The 18,325-nt window shown below is 44.9% G+C and overlaps 1 protein-coding gene across 2 annotated transcripts in view; it reads left to right on the top strand.

Annotated features, from left to right (window-relative positions):
• LOC147684244 (putative cation-transporting ATPase 13A4) overlaps positions 1-18,325 on the top strand; it is a 330,830-nt gene that overhangs the window by 256,006 nt on the left and 56,499 nt on the right. For both annotated transcript variants that reach the window (XM_086944643.1, XM_086944642.1), the window contains exons 22-24: positions 12,451-12,493; positions 12,979-13,088; positions 17,266-17,362. In XM_086944643.1, coding sequence (XP_086800769.1) covers positions 12,451-12,493; positions 12,979-13,088; positions 17,266-17,362 — 250 coding nt within the window. The remainder of the gene's footprint in view (positions 1-12,450; positions 12,494-12,978; positions 13,089-17,265; positions 17,363-18,325) is intronic.

The following is an 18,325-nucleotide window of genomic DNA, read 5'->3' as shown; positions in this document are numbered from 1 at the left end:
CATTTTGAAAGCATTTGTGCGTAGGGCTAAATTTTATTGTGTTAGGCAAGCAACCGTATCATGGTGATGATTTAAAAAAATATGAGCTTTATCCAAAACAACCTCTTTTTTTCAAGGCTAAAACTCCGGCTTTTCCAACAACTCCATCCATCTTTATAAAATAATATATTTAAGATGGAGAGCAAGAGCTTGTTCGTTAAACGGCGCAAGAACGCTTTCCATCACTACGCAGGCCTCTTCCCTCACAACTCTCTTACATAGGATCGAAACATTTCAGCTCTGGCAGCCACTCATACGTTCATGAATAAAAATTGAGCGTGCAGCTGGATTTCCTCTTGATGGCATCTGGCGAGATCATGCCCGTTTCGGTGGAGGGCAGCCAAGCGGTTCTGCGAAAAATAACCCGGCCCTGGTCAATCTAGTTTTCAGTCGCTGGGGTTTATATAACAGCTGCAGCGCCAGGCCCAGCCCTGGGGAAGGGCCGCTTTTGGTTTCTGAAACGGAACATGCTTTTTTTATCAGAGGTAGTTCAAATCTCTCTTGATCTCTTGAAATTGGTCTGTGCGGTTTCTGAGTCAGTGGGCAGACAGTGGGGTGGTGAGCTGTCTTTTTCTGAGCAGCGCTGCAGTTAACAGTGCGTAATATTAGACCTTTAGTGAGCAGGATAATGAAAAGAAGAGGTGACTGGGTAAGTGAGACAGAGTGGAACGAAGCGGGTGGGAGGCAGGAAGTGGAGACGGCTAAAGGGGAGGAAAGCAACAGGGTAAAGAGGGATTGCTAAAAGTCAAATGCTGAAAGATAAAAAAGGAGCTCTTTCAGCCCAGCGTAGGGGTGGAGAATACAAACAAACAATTAACAGTATGGCGATCATGACGAGTGCCGTGTTGAATATGTATGATAAACAGCATGGCGTTTGTGACGAGCTCCGTGCTCATTATCTATGGAAGTAAGTATGTACAATAAAGTTCCCCTCAAGCACACATAATAAAGGAAAAGCGGACAAAAATAGTAGTTAGGCACTGCTGCTTCTGGACTAACCGGAAGTCAGTATTGGATCAACAGCCAGTAAAAAGCCAGATAACAGGACCTATGCCAATTATAAACAAATAGCAAGTGGCAGGAGAAATTACCAGGCAATAGGCGGAGTTTCACATAACATACAGATTACTTGATGTCTCGGAGAGCAGGGCAGCGCATGCGCGCTGCCTCGGCGAGACCTAAAAAGCAGAGTACACGCTCGTGTGTAAGAGATTTAAAATGTCAGTATCATTCCGTGGAGCTCTGCTGACATCCAGTGGTCAATTGATAGAAATGAAACTGAAATCAGGCTATTCTTGTGCAGTACCAGGTTTGGATTCAGACAGGGTGCCAATGTTGGTGGTGACATTGTATTAGTGATTATTTGTCTCTAGTTTCATCTTATTCTTTCATCATAGAAAACCTAGTTATATTTAGAGGCTCATTTTAAAGGCTTCATATGCTGGTGTTTTACAAGTTCTTGAGCAAAAATCATCGAAACCATTCACAAATCTGAATAGGATGAACATCATTGATCTTGTTAATATGTATTTATATGGGGCATATTTTGCCCTGGATGTAATCTTGGGGTGCTAATGGGGTTCCGTCCCCTTTGCCCTGTTCTTAAGGATTCCCTCACAGAAAAGCATCTGATTTTGTATGTAAGTTGTAACTTGTAGAATGAAATATGAAAATTGATGGTTTGATATTCATGAATGTGTTGCAAGTTTTTGTGTGTCTAGAGTTTTTTTCATTAAATGTGTGCATTGTTACCCTTGTTTTCTGGTGCATAGAAGATCAGCCAGTCCTGTGCATCCTTCAGGGTAAAATTCCTGCTCTATTTATTGGCTGCAGCTCAAAAGAGCTCTGCAAAAGATAGATTTGGCAGGTCAGTGACAAGAACTAGTTTTAAAACTCCACGTAAAGTAAGTTAAATTAAAAAAAAACTTTTTATATGAAGAAAATCTGTAGAGAAATATAGCCAGAGTGAAGGAAAGAAACTTTGGCAAAGTCATTGTCTTGGCTGGTAATAGAGACCTATTGGCTTTCTGTCTATAAGTGTGTGTATGCATCACCAATCATAAGCACACATATGGTAAGACACTCCTGCTGTTTGCTTCTTTAACTTACTGTTTGAAGGTGCCAGGCATCAATCTAGGTGTAGTAAATGGAAAACAAATAACTGTACGCAGAGCGTCTTTAGCAGTGTGAACATCTGAGAAGTGAGGGAGAAGAGGCAAACAAACAGCCACTGTGTAGTCACTACAACATTGTTGAATCACACTGCATTTCAAGGAGCACATGAGCTCCACAGGCTTAAAGCCCTCTGATATTCTGTCATCAGGGTGAGTCTGGGACAGTAAATTGTCCTGAAAACCAAAATAAGTGGCGCCATTATTGAATTAGATTTTAAGAGAAAGTGGCCCATTTTTTCCAATTGTGACAGGTTTGAACTTGTAAAGAGAGAGGGGCACCTTTGCGAGGAACTTGCGTGATGCCTGCACCACGCAACATGGTACATGAACGATGCAAAGCCCCAAGTCATATTTAGGAAACCGCGCAAAGCTACATTGTGTGAATTTGCCTGGCCTCATAGATATGGAGTAAGGCAACACAGCGCAAATCGCCGCGCTCCCTCACTCTACACAAGAGATGCATCAATGGGCTTTGCAGTGGGTGTTCCACACAACTCCCACGGTTTTTGATGCATTTCCAGATCTACAAGGACTTGTAAACTTGGGAATGCGTGTCAAAATCTTTTATCTCTCCAGCTGACGCTTAATAAGGAGAAATATGTTTATTTCTCCTAGTTTTTTCCTCTTTCTATGTGTGCTGCAGAATGGAAAACACCTCTACACATTGTTTTGTGCGGGAGGGAGCCCCTTCCTGCACAAAAACAATCCTACCTGTAACTCAGACACCTTTACACCATAGGTGCCTACTTTGGCGCTAGGCTGCCCAATCAGCGCCTGCATGGCGGAAAGGATAGGAATGCACAATATTGGATAAATGCGGTGCACTACTGCCCTTTCCCTGTGACGAAGCGCAGCGCAGCAAGAAGACAAGCATTAGCAAAGCCTATAGATTTGATCTTGGCAAGCTGGTGCAATAGTTATGTTTCATTTCAATCCTATAAAGCAAAAATAAAAAGGGTAAAAAAATAAATTAAGGCATCAAATAAAGCTGCTAGTTAATTTTTGCATTTTTTTAAACTTAATAAAAATTCACCAGTGCATATGTTTTACAACTACAGTGTCTCTAAAACGCTTTGTAACATAAATGTTAACAATCATTTGCAATGCAATAGGTCTCACATTATTAAAGTTTGAGCTATTGGCATTGCTAATAATAATGCAACACCAATAGCTTAAACTACTAGTAAAGCGAGAGCTATTGCACTGCAAAGCAATTGTGGCACTCGCACTTTAGCTCTAAACATCTTAAGTGAAAGTATGGATGCTGTGATTGCTTCCCAAGTAAAGAAATGTTTTCAATTTCTTTACTTTGAAAGCAATCGCGGCACCCACGCTTTAGCTTAAGATGTTTAAAGCTAAAGGGTGGGTTCCGCCATTTACCGTTGTAACAAAAGTAAATAAATACCCAATAAAAATCATGCGTTGGTGTTCAGTGCCGTAAATAACAAAAGAAGGGAGCGCCCACAGTTATTCCAGCCTAGGTGTGCTGTACTGGGTACATAAAAGCAAATAAGCATTGCAGGAGAGCGCGTCCTGCCTGCAACAGTTTCAGGCAGGAGAAAGCCATTTAAGAAAATAGTGCTCGGAGGCTGTAATTAAAATGTACCTCTTTCTAGGCGACCTCAACCTCCACTGGACGATGAGAACAGTGCTACAGTACAATTCCTGAATGATCTACTACATTCAAACAACCGTACCCAGCACTGCTCAAAAGAAAACCACAACAAAGGGGCAATCCTGGACGCCATCATCCCCCAACATGACGCAATTACTATAGACCACATCCTTCCAATCGACTGGTCAGACCATCACCTATTCCTATTCCACCTCGCTCAACCGATCCTGTGTCAACCACCGTTCACAGACCCCACCTACATGGCCTAGGAACCTATCGCAGATCAACACAGCTGAACTAGAAGAAAGAATATCCTCCCTCCTGCCAATCTGCCCAGACGGCCTCTCAACTGCTGAACTCACTTCACACTACAACATAACCACGTCCGCCATCTTAGACCAACTAGCACCCTTGAAACTGAGAAAACCTAGGAACACCACATCCAGAACCTGGTTTAACAAGAGCATCAACGAGGAAAGAAGACAACTTAGAGCCACAGAGCATCATTGGAGAAAGAATCCCTCCTCCAGCCGTTGCGAAGAACTCAGATCAGCAAGAAGAAGGTATAAAAAGCATATCAATAATGAAAAAAACAACTTTTTCTGTACTGCGCTGGACAAGGCAAAAAACAGACCAAGAGAACTCTTTGAAATCATCAAAAAACAAACATCCAAGCCGTCTACTACCCATGTCCTGCCCTCTAAAACCCTATGTGACAACTTCGCCAACTTATTTAACGAAAAAAATCTCCAAGATCGAACTATCACTCGACATCAACTTCCATCCTCCCAGCAAAAACGGCATTACAGCAACCAAAACTACCTTTAGAGGGCAACCTGCAATCGCCTGGTCCTCCTTCGACCACATCCACAAAGCCGAGATCCTCAATTTGATCTCCCCCTCCAAGCCCTCATCCACAACCTCAACCCCATTCCCTCACAAATGGCCAAACAACTGAAACTCACACTTGCACCACTTTGGAATGAAATCATAAACAGCTCCCTAAAAACTGGCGTCATACCAGACTGCCTCAAAGTCGGCCAAGTTACACCTCTTCTGATGAAACAAGGCCTAGACACTAACAACCTGAATAACTTCAGACCGGTCTCCAGTATTCCCTTCCTAGCCAAAACCCTAGAAAAATGTGAGCTCCGCAAATCAGATTGGCAATAATAATCTACTGGACCATCACCAATCAGGCTTTAGAAAAGGCTATAGCACCGAAACCGCAATCCTCAACATCGTGGATGACATCCGCAACTCCCTTGATTCAGACCATTGTTGTCTACTCAACCTCCTCGACTTGTCAGCAGCCTTTGACACAGTAGACCACAGGCTTCTTATCAAGGTTCTCAAAGAGCGGGTAGGTGCGGATGATGCAGTCCTTCAATGGTTCTCCTCCTTCTTTCAGAATCGCTCCCAAAGAGTTAAAATCAAATCCTTTACATCTGATCTTCTCCCTGTGACCAGAGGTGTTATGTTATGTTATGTTAATTGGGCTCTTCTATAGCGCAGCGGCTACTCCAGTCGGAGTGTCCCGGCGCTTTGGCGAAGAAGTCCTTTAATGGAAAGTAAACATAACTGCAAAAAAAGGAACAGCAAAATTAACTAGTAAAAAGCCAGGTTTTAATGCCTTTCTAAAAGACAACAGACTGGGGGCCTCCCTAAGAACAATAGGAAGTTCATTCCAAGCACGCGGAGCCAGGTAGTGGAAGGAACGCCCTCCTTGTCTGGTTCGCTTGATGGATGGAACGACCATTTTAGACAAGGAGGCAGATCGCAGAGCTCTGCTCGGCTTGTAAAAAGCAAGGCGCTTTCTAATATACCTAGGGCCCGAGTCATGAAGAGCCTTATAGGTTAGCGTCAGGCTTTTGAAGAGAACCCTCTTGGCTATAGGGAGCCAGTGCAATTCCTTCAACAAGTTAGAGGCACTAGCTCGTCTGGGGAGTCCATAAATAGCCCTAGCGGCTGAATTTTGGACTACCTGCAGTCTCCTTATCAGATATTTTGGGAGTCCCAGATAGAGGGCATTTGCATAGTCCAAGCGCGACCCGACAAGTGCTTGGACTATGACCCTTCGATGGTTCACCGAAATCAAGGGGAGAAATTTCCTGAGCATCCGCAGGATTCCAAAGCATTTCCCCAAAAGACAAGCAATTTGAGGCCCAAAGGTTAACTCATTGTCAACAATGATACCTAGGTTTTTAGCCTTGGTACTAGCATTGGCAGGAGGAAACAGATCTTGTGGCCACCAACTTTTCCAGTTTGGTTCAGAGACACATCCGAAAAAAAGCAGCTCCGATTTATCGGAGTTGCATTTCAAGCCGTGTCTTTTGAACCAATCAAAGACTGCCTCTAAGCAGCCTCTGATACGGATCCCATCGAACACCTCGTTCTTGTTATAGGTAAACAAGAGCTGGGTGTCGTCAGCGTAAGACACGATCTGAGCGCCAAACGACTCCGCAACCTCTGCAAGGGGGGCCATAAAGATGTTAAAAAGCAGGGGGCTAAGAATAGACCCCTGAGGGACCCCCACTTCCAGGGTTGCCATAGCTGCGGAGTGAGGTGGCGCCCAGATCGTTTGTCGACGGCTGGCTAGAAATGATTTAAGCCAGTTCCACACCGTCCCCCTGAGGCCACAATTCCAGAGTCGAGTTAGGAGGGTATCATGGGGAACGGTGTCGAACGCCGCTGACAGGTCTAACATGACCAACATGGCCTTTCCTCCAGTATCTAAAACCTCTCTAATGGTGGTGGTGACTTCAAGTAACGCGGTCTCTGTGCTGTAGTTCGCACGAAACCCAGATTGAGTAGTGTGCAACAAGTTGTTATTCTTGATAAAGTCAGAGATAGATCTGTGCACGTGTCTTTCCGCCACCTTCGCCAGAGCGGGGAGGAGAGAGATAGGCCTATAGTTGGCATGTATGATGGGATCCAGAGTTGGTTTTTTTATTAATGGAAGGATGAGAGCGCTCTTCCAGGCCTGAGGGACTATGCCAGAAGACAGTGAGGAGTTAAGAATGGAATTGATGGGGCCATTTAGCAAAGGGGCTATTTTGTTGAGGCAAGAGACCGGGCAAGGATCTAAAGGAGAGCCCGATTTCAAGCCTGTCAGATGGTCTAATGAGGCAACAAGGCTTAGCTGTGGAAATTCCCAGAGGGTGGGTTGTAAGGAGGAGGGGGCATCAAGATCAGCCGCCTGAGGCTGTTTGGAATAAGTAGCAAGAGAGGCTTGGATGGATGTTATTTTGTCTACAAAATAATGTGCGAGTTCATTCAGCCAAAGTTCTGAGTGAGACTGAGCCGAGATGCCTAGGGATGGAGAAGTGAAGTCCTTAACAATTTTAAAAATTTCCTTACAGGAATTATCAGATTCGTCTATCCGACGTTCAAGATAGGATTTTTTTCCACTCCAAATCATCTTGTGGTAGGATTTAGTTAGGTTTTTAAACTTTTCTTTCTCAAGAGGATTGTAGTCTTTCCTCCAGGTTCTTTCTGCTCTCTTGCAGTTTTGCTGGGCTTCTCTAAGCTGAGATGTGAACCAAGGAGCGGAAGGACGTTTGTTTCCAAGTTTGGCGGCATTCTCGGGCACGAGATCCGCCAATATAGTTGAGAGCCATTCCGTGTAGTGAGCTAGATCGATTTCCACATTACCTGACAAAGTGCAAGGTAAACGTGCCATGGCCTGAAGTAGCGTCTCATTAGATAACAGATGAAAAGGCCTGGAAAGACGTTTAGTAGGGGTAGTGGGATTAGATCTAAGAGGAGGGGCGCTTGATAGGCTAAAAGTGATTAAGTAATGATCCGACCATAATACCGGTTGAGGAGCAAGTACGTTGATCGGAACGGTGGAAAAAACTTGGTCTAGAATATGGCCCTTATTGTGCGTAGAATCATGGATGAAAGGTGTGAGTCCTAATGTTGCTGTGACCTCCATGAGTTTCATTGTATCAGGATTTGTAGCCTCGTCCATGTGTATGTTTAAGTCGCCTAAGAGTAGACAATGTTCAGATTTAAGGCATGGGACTGAAAGTGCTACCTGTAGTTAATCCAGAAAAGAGCCTAATGGACCGGGAGTACGATATGCAAGAATACCGGTGCATGCTTGATGGGGAGACAAGTGAAGAGTGAAGCCGAGTGCCTCGGTGTCCTGAATATTGTCTATCTGGAAGGTAGTGCAGTGCAGCTGGTTGTTGACTATAATAGCCACACCACCCCCGCGCCCAGATGTTCTATCCAACCTAATGATGGAATAATTAGGTGGAATGGCGTTGACTAAGTCCGGGGCTGAGGTATCACTAAGCCATGTCTCAGTGAGAAAAAGGCAGGATATATCGGAATTATCGAGCAAATTCCATATATCTAGCGCATGACAGCCTAAAGAGCGTGTATTAAGGAGTAGGCAAGTGGTGATGATCGGAGGATGAGTCAGTTTTGGTTTGTTATATATAGGAACGCGCCAACCACAGACATTGCATCCTTTTCTAAGGATGCAACGGCCCGGAAAGACAGAGTGACAGTGACCTACCGGAGGACGGAGATTGGAGAGGGTCTCTGACGAATATGAGATACACATAGCTAACACTGACAGCAGTAAGGTACCAGCCAGAGAAAGGTGCCAGCCAGCCGTCCTGCCCCGTCTGCTGCCGGAACGCTGACGGGCGCAGACAGGCAGGACTCTGGCGAGACTCCGGCGCTAGGGACAGCGCTCATGCAAACGCACCCGCTAGCACGGTAGAGCGTCCGTTTCCTTTTATGGGGTCCACTAGAGCGCTCTCACCGCTCTGGGCCACACTCAAGATGGCCGCCGTGTAAAGATTTTACTATCCCCAAAGAAAGCCCAATAAAGCACAAAAACGGCCGCTAGAGCCGTGAAATGCTGGCGAAAATGCGTGCAGAAGGCCTAGGGGTGTGCTCTCTGTATTACAGGATGGAAATAACAATTTTTTAAAAATGACGATTTTTCAATTAAAAAGCTTCAAACAGCTGACAATAACACCAGTTTTGATGTCCCTTAGCAGGTAGCGCTGCTAGATCGTTTTTGGCGCAGAATCTGTCAGGTGTCCCCCAAGGATCTGTTCTCTCACCACCATTCTGAAAAAAGCCAACATCCTTTTCCATCTCTATGCAGATGACACCCCGATCTACTTGGAAACCTAAGACTCAACAATACTCTCAGAGAAGTCCAAGACTGGCTAGCAACGAACCACCATAAACTCAATCAGGGAAAACCGAGATCCTGCTCATCTCCAACAAGGAGGAAAACCCGCAAATCATTGAATGGGTAAAAGCAATTGATCCCCTCGACAGGAATCTCACCTTGAGTAACTTGGCAAATTCACTTGGAATCACCCTTGACCACAAATTATCAATGACTAACCACATCAAAAACTCCGCTAAGAGCGCCTTCCTCAATCTGAAGCTCCTAAATCAAATCAAACCCCACATTCCCCCTAGAGACCTCAAACAAGCCACCCAATCACTGGTGTTGTCTAGACAGGACTATGGGAACGCAGTCGTCTCCGGTACAGCTCTCTCCCACCTAGCACCACTCAAAACTACCCTCAATGCAGCTGCCAGAAAGGTCTCTGGAGCAAAGAAATTCAACCACATATCTCCCGCAATCAGAGATCTAAAATGGCTCCCAGTGGAAATGCATGTCAGCTTCAGAACTGCCTGCCTTACACACAAAGCCCTACACACAGGGAAACCAGAGTACCTAGCCTCTAAGCTCAAGAGAGCCGGCCAGTCCAGAAGTCTCAGGAGTTCCAACTCCCTCCTACTCATCCCCCTGAAAACGCGCCAACAAAAAACTGCAGCTCGTTCTTTTGCAGGCAACGCTCCTAAAATCTGGAACTCCATCCCCGTGGACATCAGAACTACCCCCTCCTTTCTAAAATTCAAGAGCCGCCTAAAAGTCCTCTACCTCAACCGTGCATTTCCAAACTCAATTACGTGACTCACGTGCTTTTGCCGGGCAGCCACCTTTCACTGCACACTGACTGCTTTCCACATCGCCTCTCCCTAACCCACAGCTCTGGCTCTTCACCGCTAGGAAAGAAGTTCAGCATGAAACTTTGACTTTGCATCGAGAATACTATGAATCAAGAATAACACTTGACGGCTCTACCTTAACAGCGCACCTTGATCCTTTGATCTCTCTACCTCAATGTTACACCTCAGGCGCTCAACACAATTTTAATCTCTGAACACTTATGTTTCTATCTGGCTGTATTGTCCTGTATTTGACTTCTCTCCATACTGTTGTAAAGCGCTCCAATACCCTCGGGTCTGGCCAGCGCTATAGAAAACTTCAAAAATATATATTTTTTAAAAACATGGCTTTCTTTTTTATGTCTCACCTACAGACAAAATTTCAAATTCAGCAAACACGTAACTTGTGTGAATCGCTAATGGTTTTCCCTAATTAATTTATCATTGAAATAAAAAAAGAATGTATGAAATAGGAACAGGTAAAAATGATTTATTCTGAAATGTACTGCCCTGATAGTGGATTTACAAAAGTGACACACTCTTACGTCTGTGAGGCCCTTCTAATCACAGGGATATAAGGTCATCATTTACAAGAGGCCTGTGCCACTGGAGCCTCTCTTTTGATGACGCTTCCGTGGCATAGGCCTCTCAATCATATCTACGAGGTGATGTAAAGCCATCCTGCGTGGCTTTGCATGGCTTCATAGATATGGAGTATGGCAAGGCAGCGCAAAATGCTGCCTTGCCTTACTCTAAGTCAAGGAGGGGTTCCATATGTGTTGCTGTGGGTGCTACCACTCAACACCCATATATTTTGATGCTGTCCAAGATTTACAAAATCAAGTATACCTGGGGCAGCACTAAAACCCTATGCCTCCTCAGAGCAGGTGTAACAAGGAGGATTGTTTTAATTTTTCCTCGTTATTTTTCCTCTTCCCACGTGCACTGCATTCTGCAGCACACATTAGGGGGCCGATTATGATAGCGGTTTTCCCGCATCCTCCGGGCCGGCGGAAGCCACCGCCGGCCCGGAGGATGCGGGAAAACCGCTGCGGAGCCTCGAAAGACCCACCACCATATTAGGATGGCGGTGGGTCTTGAAATCCGTCCGCAGCCTTTCCACCGTGGTCGCCTTCCGACCGCGGCGGAAAAGCTTTAACATGGCTGGCGGTGTCTATCAGACACCGCCAGCCATATTAGGATGGTGTAAAATGTATGCTTTTCCGCCGTGGAAAAGCATATGGACCTTCCCTTCGGGGCCCATTGCGGGCCCCCTGGGTGAAGGGGGCGTGGGGGGTGCACATGGGGGGTACCTATGGTACCCCCCTGCATTTGTGTGAACAAAGCAGCAGGCACCATGCGGTGCCTGCCGCTTTGTGCACGTAAATGCGGTGCATGCATTTTTAACATTGCGGCGGTGCACCCGCCGCAATGTTAAAGATAGAGGATGTGACCGCCACCCTGGCGGTCAAATCCTAATCTGCACGGAGGGAACGCCACAGCCCATGCAGACGTTCCCTCATACTCTGGGGTCGCTGACTGACTCAAGTCCGTCCGCGATCCTAATGACCCCCTAAGTGAGGAAAACACCTCTCATGATTGTTTTTGTAAAGATGTTATACACTAACTCACCAGTGTTTCTAAAGAAGACCTTTTCAAGAAACTACAACCAGGAACCAAGAGAGGACCTCCAGATTTATAGATGCAACTAGTTGACGGAAGAGAGGTAGTTAGCCATCTAATGAGCACACTCATCTGTTTTCTGTAAGAAACAAAATACAAGGCATATACAGATCTGGAAGGAATAACTTAGCATCCAAAATCATATTTTATTCCACATTAACTCATTCATCAAAACTGACCCTGCATTGAGCAAGGCAATTCCAATTTGGAACTAAAGAAGTTTAAATGTAGATGACAACTTTCTTGAGTGCTGCTACTGGGCAGTGGTGTAACATAAGCTCCACAGGACGGGGTGGCCGAACTCCAGTGAGCCCCCTCCAGCACTGTGCAGTCATCCTAACTAGGTTTAGTGGTTGGGGGCCCTCCATGTACTTTGCAGGGGTCCCCTCAATTTTTCTTACACCACCGCCACTGGACTTTTTCCTTTCATCCTTATACAGGAAAATAAAGTCCTCTCAGACTCCATTATGAGGATGATTTTCAGCCACAACTTGTTTCATTTGCAGTGTAGGTGCCAAATTTCATGCATTTTACAAGCTCAGGAAAAGATTAAAGTTAAGCGACATATACTACAGCTCTGGCCTCTGAGGTTAGACGAGAAAGACCTGCTGCTATACGGTTTAGAGGAGATGAACCACTTATCGATAGATATGCAGATGCCCTATGGTAGGTCTTAAAGACTGATTTTCCAAATGCCAGGTTTGCTATGGGCTGAGAAAGATACTTGTGAGGCCTCCTTTACTTCGTAATATCCTTTTGATGTAGTAGAGCTACAAATATCATTGTGGCTTGTCCCAGCTTATCAGTGAGCAGCACTCCATGTGGACAATTAGGAGCATGGGCATGAGAGTGAAGTAAAATGATTTGTTGTTCACTAGGAGGGTTTTGGTGAAATTATCAAGAGTTCAGCTTCACCCCTCATTTGCTCTATCTTTTGTTTTCCAGTTACGTTGTGGGAATGTGTGGAGATGGTGCTAACGACTGTGGGGTGAGTATAAGAAGCACTGAACCTTGAGGCACAGACTGCCTCTAAGTGACAAGTAAAGTTTATTGGTGAGGCTGCATGTCCTGGGTGCATCAGTGGGAGAAGCATCTGGGTCATGAAGATGGTCCATTCACTATTATCCAGGATTAAACAATTGATTCATTTGTGAGTATGTGTTAACATTGATTCCACCTCGTACCTGTCTCCGGTTAGGCTCTAATGTCTTCTCGCCCTTGATTGATTGGTGCCATCGCTACATAAAGTCCTTGTGTGGCTATAAATGGTGTCAGGAGAAGCACAACCAGCATTTGTCAAACATTAGTACATTTATTTAACACATGGACCAGGCAGATATCTTGTATGTAAGCGTCTCTTCACGTCTTTAGATATGAAGATGGTTCTCTTTGAGGCAGTGGAGTGCTTTGGGGTCTCAGTTAAAAATGCTTCGTCTGGGATCAATAACCTTTACACAAGTTTTTCTTTGACAGGCACTTAGAACGGCTCACGTTGGTATCTCGCTTTCGGAGCAAGAAGCGTCAATGGCTTCGCCTTTCACGTCGCGAACCCCAAATATTGAATGTGTTTCTGAAGTCATCAAGTAAGCCAAATACTGCATATTGTTAGTATTAAGTGAAAAAAACTATTCATGCACTGGTCATAGGAAACGACACTCAGTAAACACAAGTGCCATATTTTCAAGGGTACATTTACATATGTAGATTTACTCAAATGTAAATCTGGTGCTGCACCAAGGTGTAAGTCTAAACGTTTTTCTCGCCACCATTTGTGAGTGTATATTTACACCTAAGTGTCTCAACCCTCAGCAGTTCATGGGGTGGACACAACCAGGCTGAAATTACATGTGTAAATTTACTACTAATGCCTTTTTACATGTTGGTGAAGATCTTGGCCACCCTGGTGGATACTATCTGAAAAATTAATAAAGTTTATGAATTTGTTAAAAAATGCCAACATTTATTTTAATGTAATGACATAAATTTGATCAGGTCAGCGAGTGTTAATCTCTGTAGTTTGTGCTGTCCTACACCACCTTTGCTCTCTCAAGTGCCGCCTGTTCCTTCATGGGGCACCCTTCCAATAGTTCTTGGGTCTGTTGCCTCTGGTACCTCATCATTCGTTCCTACACCATCTTCTCCTTACACCTATCGACTCCAGCCATCCCCAGGCCTCCAAGGACTGTGTGAAGAAGCTTTTTTTTCAGTCCACAGTTACTGTTAATTTAGTTTGCAAAATCAACCCATACATCACATTACGTTGCCTTAAAACCTATTTAACTTCCAGTTGTGCTGTTGTCTCTGAATCTCTGTGGTATGTCCTGGGAATATAAATATTGGAATCCCGGGGCCGTGTTTCCTTGCCCTTTGCAGCATAAAGTCTTGGTTACGAACATTCAGAAGCCAGGATGCCATTTGTCTGAGTGGCATCCCCAGCTCCGGAGGGTCCCCAGGAACTCTGTACGCCCATGCCACGAGGAAGAACTGTGTTGCATTGTCATCGAAGACATTTATGAGCAGCCATTCTTGTAGATAAATCTATGCTGTAGAACCCTCCTCTTTCTATGGGTGGCCCACCAAGGTGTTACTGTTTCTCTTTGAGTCCTACCCTCACCTTCTGAGAATGTATGGATGAGTGACTGGTTGTATGAAAAAGTGTATCTGTCTGTCAGTTGATGTTGAAGTGCTGTATAGGTGTGTGAGAGGGTAAGGTAATGCCTATATGATTGTTTGACTGGTTGTCTGACTACCTCTATAGTTGTTTGGGTGTCTGTGTGTGCAGGTGAGTATGTGTGTGACTGCCTGTATAGGAGAGTGAGTGGGTGAGTCAGTGACTGTATGGGTAGTGAGTGCATGTGTGAGAAGCTGTATGGGTGAGTCAGTTTCTGTATAGCTGTGTCAGTGATTGATTGCTTATGTCACTGTGGATGAGTGGCTGGACTTGTGAAATGAAGTATAGGTGAGTGACTAGGTATATGAGCGACTGTATGTGTGAATGAGTGGATGTGAGAGCATCTATGTAGATGAGCGCATGGTTCAGTCAGTGACTATATAAGTGAGTGACTGCATGTTAATGTTCATATGAGTAAGGTGGGTGTGTGGGTATGTAACTGTTTTGGTGAGTAAGTTGTGTGATTGACTGTATGGGTGAATGTGTAGGTCTATTAGTAGTTGTATGGGTGACTCAGTGTGTGAGTAGTTGAATAGGTGTGTGAGTGGAATATGTGAATGGCCTATTACTGAGTGAGTTGTGTATGACTGCCTTTATGGGTTAGATAGTAGATCTGTGTATAGAATAATGAATCAGTGAACGGGTGTGTAAGTTTTCGTATGGGAATACATTTGTAAATGTTTTTCGGGGAGTTGAATTGTTCGTATAAAAGAATCAATAGGAGTGTCAGTGGGTGCACAAGAGAAATGCTTTGGATGATGCCATCCGTGAAGTCGTTTGAGATGTCATCAGTGATGTCATCAGTGATGTTACTGACCATGTCATGAGTGATGTAATATGCGATGTCATAAGCAGTGTATTCCGAGGCCGCAAGTTATAGTTAGCTCGGCTAAATATAATTGCTAAATTTATCTGGTTTTGTACGAGAGAAATGTCAGCCTAACTATAATAGTCCTGAAACCTTTGGTTTTTTAAGTGAATTTCTAAGCTTTTTTTAAATGTTAATTCTTAACTATAACGTCTCTGTAACCCTTGTTTTTTTTTGGTGATTTTTGGGTGAATTTCTAAGGTTTTTAAAAAGCAAAATTCCTAACTACAACGCTCTTGTCATCTTTGTTTTTATGGTGAAGTTCTAAGATTTTTAAGTAGCAGTCACGTTTGTAGAGTGCTGTTGAAAGGGGACTAGGCCTCCGACCAGCTCTCTGGAATTCCACTGTGTGGGACTTACAGGAGGTACCAGGAGGGCTTCTTGGCCTCCAAGGTTCCTCTGGAGCTAAAGAACTTTATCCACCAACTAGCAGTGTGCCAGAAGGCATATTTGCAGAGTGGTGGAGAAAGGGGGCATGTACACCAACCCTGCTGTGAGGGACCTACTGAAGGTAACAGGAGGAGTAGTTGGCTCCCAAGGACGTTCCTGGAGGTCAACTAGCGTTCCTAATACCTCCAGTAGGTCCCTCACAGCAGGATTGATGAGTTCTAATAGCAGGCCACGCCCCCTTTCTCCACAACTCTGCAAACGCGCCACATGGTGCGCACTTGGTTGAGGAATGAAGTCCCCTTGGCTACTGAGGGTCCTCCATCCCTCAACCAAGAGTGCGCCAGAAGGTGCTTTTGCAGAGTGGTGTAGAAAGGGTGCGGTCCTCTGGGGAGTTACCCGCTTCCACTTTTTTTATTTTAGGAAGGCAGGCTGTGTGGCCCCCCTTCCCTTGATCCTTTTTAAGCCCTGGGGAACCCATCCCCCAGGGCCTGATTCATTTTATTTTTTTAATAAAATAAAAAAGGGAGAAGCCGCGCAGCCCCCTCCATAGGGGATTTTGGCCCCGGGGATCCCATCCCCTTGAGGCTAGGCCTATATTTTTTTTTTTGTAAAGCAGAGGGGGACCGTGCAGCCCCCTTTTGGCCCCGGCGACTCGAATCCCCCGGGCCAGGCCATTTTCTTTTTTTTCTTTTTAAATAAAAAAGTTTTTACAGAGGAGAGGCTGTGCGGCCCCCCTCTTGAAGCCACATCCCCCCCCCCCCCCCTAACCTTAAGTTTTTTTTTTAATAAATGGGTAGGGGGTCCCCCTCCCGGGCCATTTTTCTGGCATGGGGACCCCATCCTCCGGCACTTGGCCAGCTGGTTGGGGACCATGCAGGAACATTAGCCCATTACTAGGGTAACACCTCCCTCTCCAAACGCACTCCCTGATGTGCAGTGAGCTTTCCGCTCACTGCTGGGGGGTAAATTGGAGGAAAACACCTATTTGCCCCTGATGGGAGCAAAAGGACTATTGGGGTTAATTTCAGGGTATGGGGGCTAGGCCCTATGCCTGGGTGGGCCAACCCCTCCCATTTTTATTAAAAATAAAAACAAACACAATCCCTGATGCTATTGGGGTCGGATTGGAAGTAACTAAGGCCGATTTGCGAAGGGGACACTCCCCCACTCAAAAAATACTCCCTGGAGCCTAGTTAGTGGATCCATGCTTGGGAATCCACTAGGGAAAGGTATCAGGGGGAGATTATCGCCTTTCCAATGATACCTCTCCCATCTGAATCGCTCTTCGAGAGCTAAGACTCTCGAAGAGCGATTCAGAGCGAAGAATGATACACCTGGCCCAAAAGTCTTTGCAACTTTACACAGCTTTAAACCTGAATGAGGGTGGCACCAGATATTTTATATGAACAAGTAATATTGCAGTGTAGAGGTGAGAAAAAGGTTGCCCACTGTCTTTAACAAATAATTGCTAAATGGTAAGCAACCCCCTTACAGATCACTGTCAATTCCACAGCTAAGTAGTTTACCTACACTCTGGTGCTTTGTCCTAAATCTGTAGTAGGAGATGTGCTGGTTAAAGACAGATCATTTATGAAAGTTTTCATTCATGCACACTACCCATCATGGATGGTTGATAGTGTTTTCTCTGCATGTATAGTGCATTGACACCCCTAGGTACACTAGATGTCACTTTCAGCCACAAAACGAATAAGCTGTGGACTCTGCTTGCTGTGCACATGGGCTTTTTTGCTTTTGCCACTGGGTAGTGGGGACAGAAGCTTTGAGGCACTGTTTGACTAATCAACAAGTGATTTTTGTGTTTTCCCACCAGGGAGGGGCGCTGTGCACTTGTGACCTCATTTGCGGTGTTTAAGTTCATGTCCATGTACGGAACTACAACCCTGATCAACCAGCTTCTCCTCTACTGGGTATGTTTTGAACTCATGGTGGCTTCTAATATGTTCCACTTACGACCAAACAATATTGTGGGTTGAATCACCCAGGAAAATGTAATGAAAAGCTTGACTATTTATTGCCTTACATCCTTGTGATTATGGAATATATGAAATATCATCAGCTAGGAATCTGTGAAGAAACAGAACCTGTCGGTATCCTTAAACTCATGTTTTGTCCCCCGGGTATTACCTCATTGATTGTTAGGACAGGATAGAGAGGGTCCTCAGTGCACATACATGAAACAGTTCAGATTACAGAAACTATTGTTCTTCCCTTACTGTGATGCAAATGGATGCTATTTATTAGTATTTTTTTCACTTTATTGAAATGGAAATGGTTTTCTCATAGAAGTGATGCACAAAACTCCAAGTTGGTAAATGAGAATATTTGCAGATGGGAGGAGATCACTTGGAAATGACTGATGGGGCATAAAGGTTGCAGTGTGAGAAACACACTCAGATAGTGCTTTACCTACACTGCAGATTGTACTCCACTCTGCTTGAAAGTCTCCTCTGCTTCAGACGTCCAATGCCTCAAACACTAGTTGCTCAACTTCCAGACCTGGCTGTCCAGCACATACCTGAACCTCAAATATACCAAGGCAGAATTCCTGTTATTTGCAAAAAAGAGTAAACAAGAAACAGTAGAAACCTGGCAACCTGGCTATGTGACAAGAACCTTGACAGCTTCAAACCCCAACTTTCACTGAATGCCGAGAAAATTAAATTCACCCTGGTCAGACAACCTCACCTTCAAGGAGCGCAGTTCCAAAAAACAAGGACAGCTTAGAAGCAGCTCTCTCTTCTAAAAACAGTGAAACCATTTCTTCTAGAAAGCAACGTCAAAGCTGCTGTTCAAACACTTGTACCCTTGCATCTGTCTGGTGGTAATGTCCTGCTCCATGGTATCCCAGCCCCCACACTGGCACCATTTAA

This window comes from Lissotriton vulgaris, chromosome 11 (assembly GCF_964263255.1).
Source record: "Lissotriton vulgaris chromosome 11, aLisVul1.2, whole genome shotgun sequence".
Taxonomy (NCBI): domain Eukaryota; kingdom Metazoa; phylum Chordata; class Amphibia; order Caudata; family Salamandridae; genus Lissotriton; species Lissotriton vulgaris.
The sequence above is the reverse complement of the archived record's forward strand: the minus strand, read 5'-3'. Positions and strand labels throughout refer to the sequence as shown.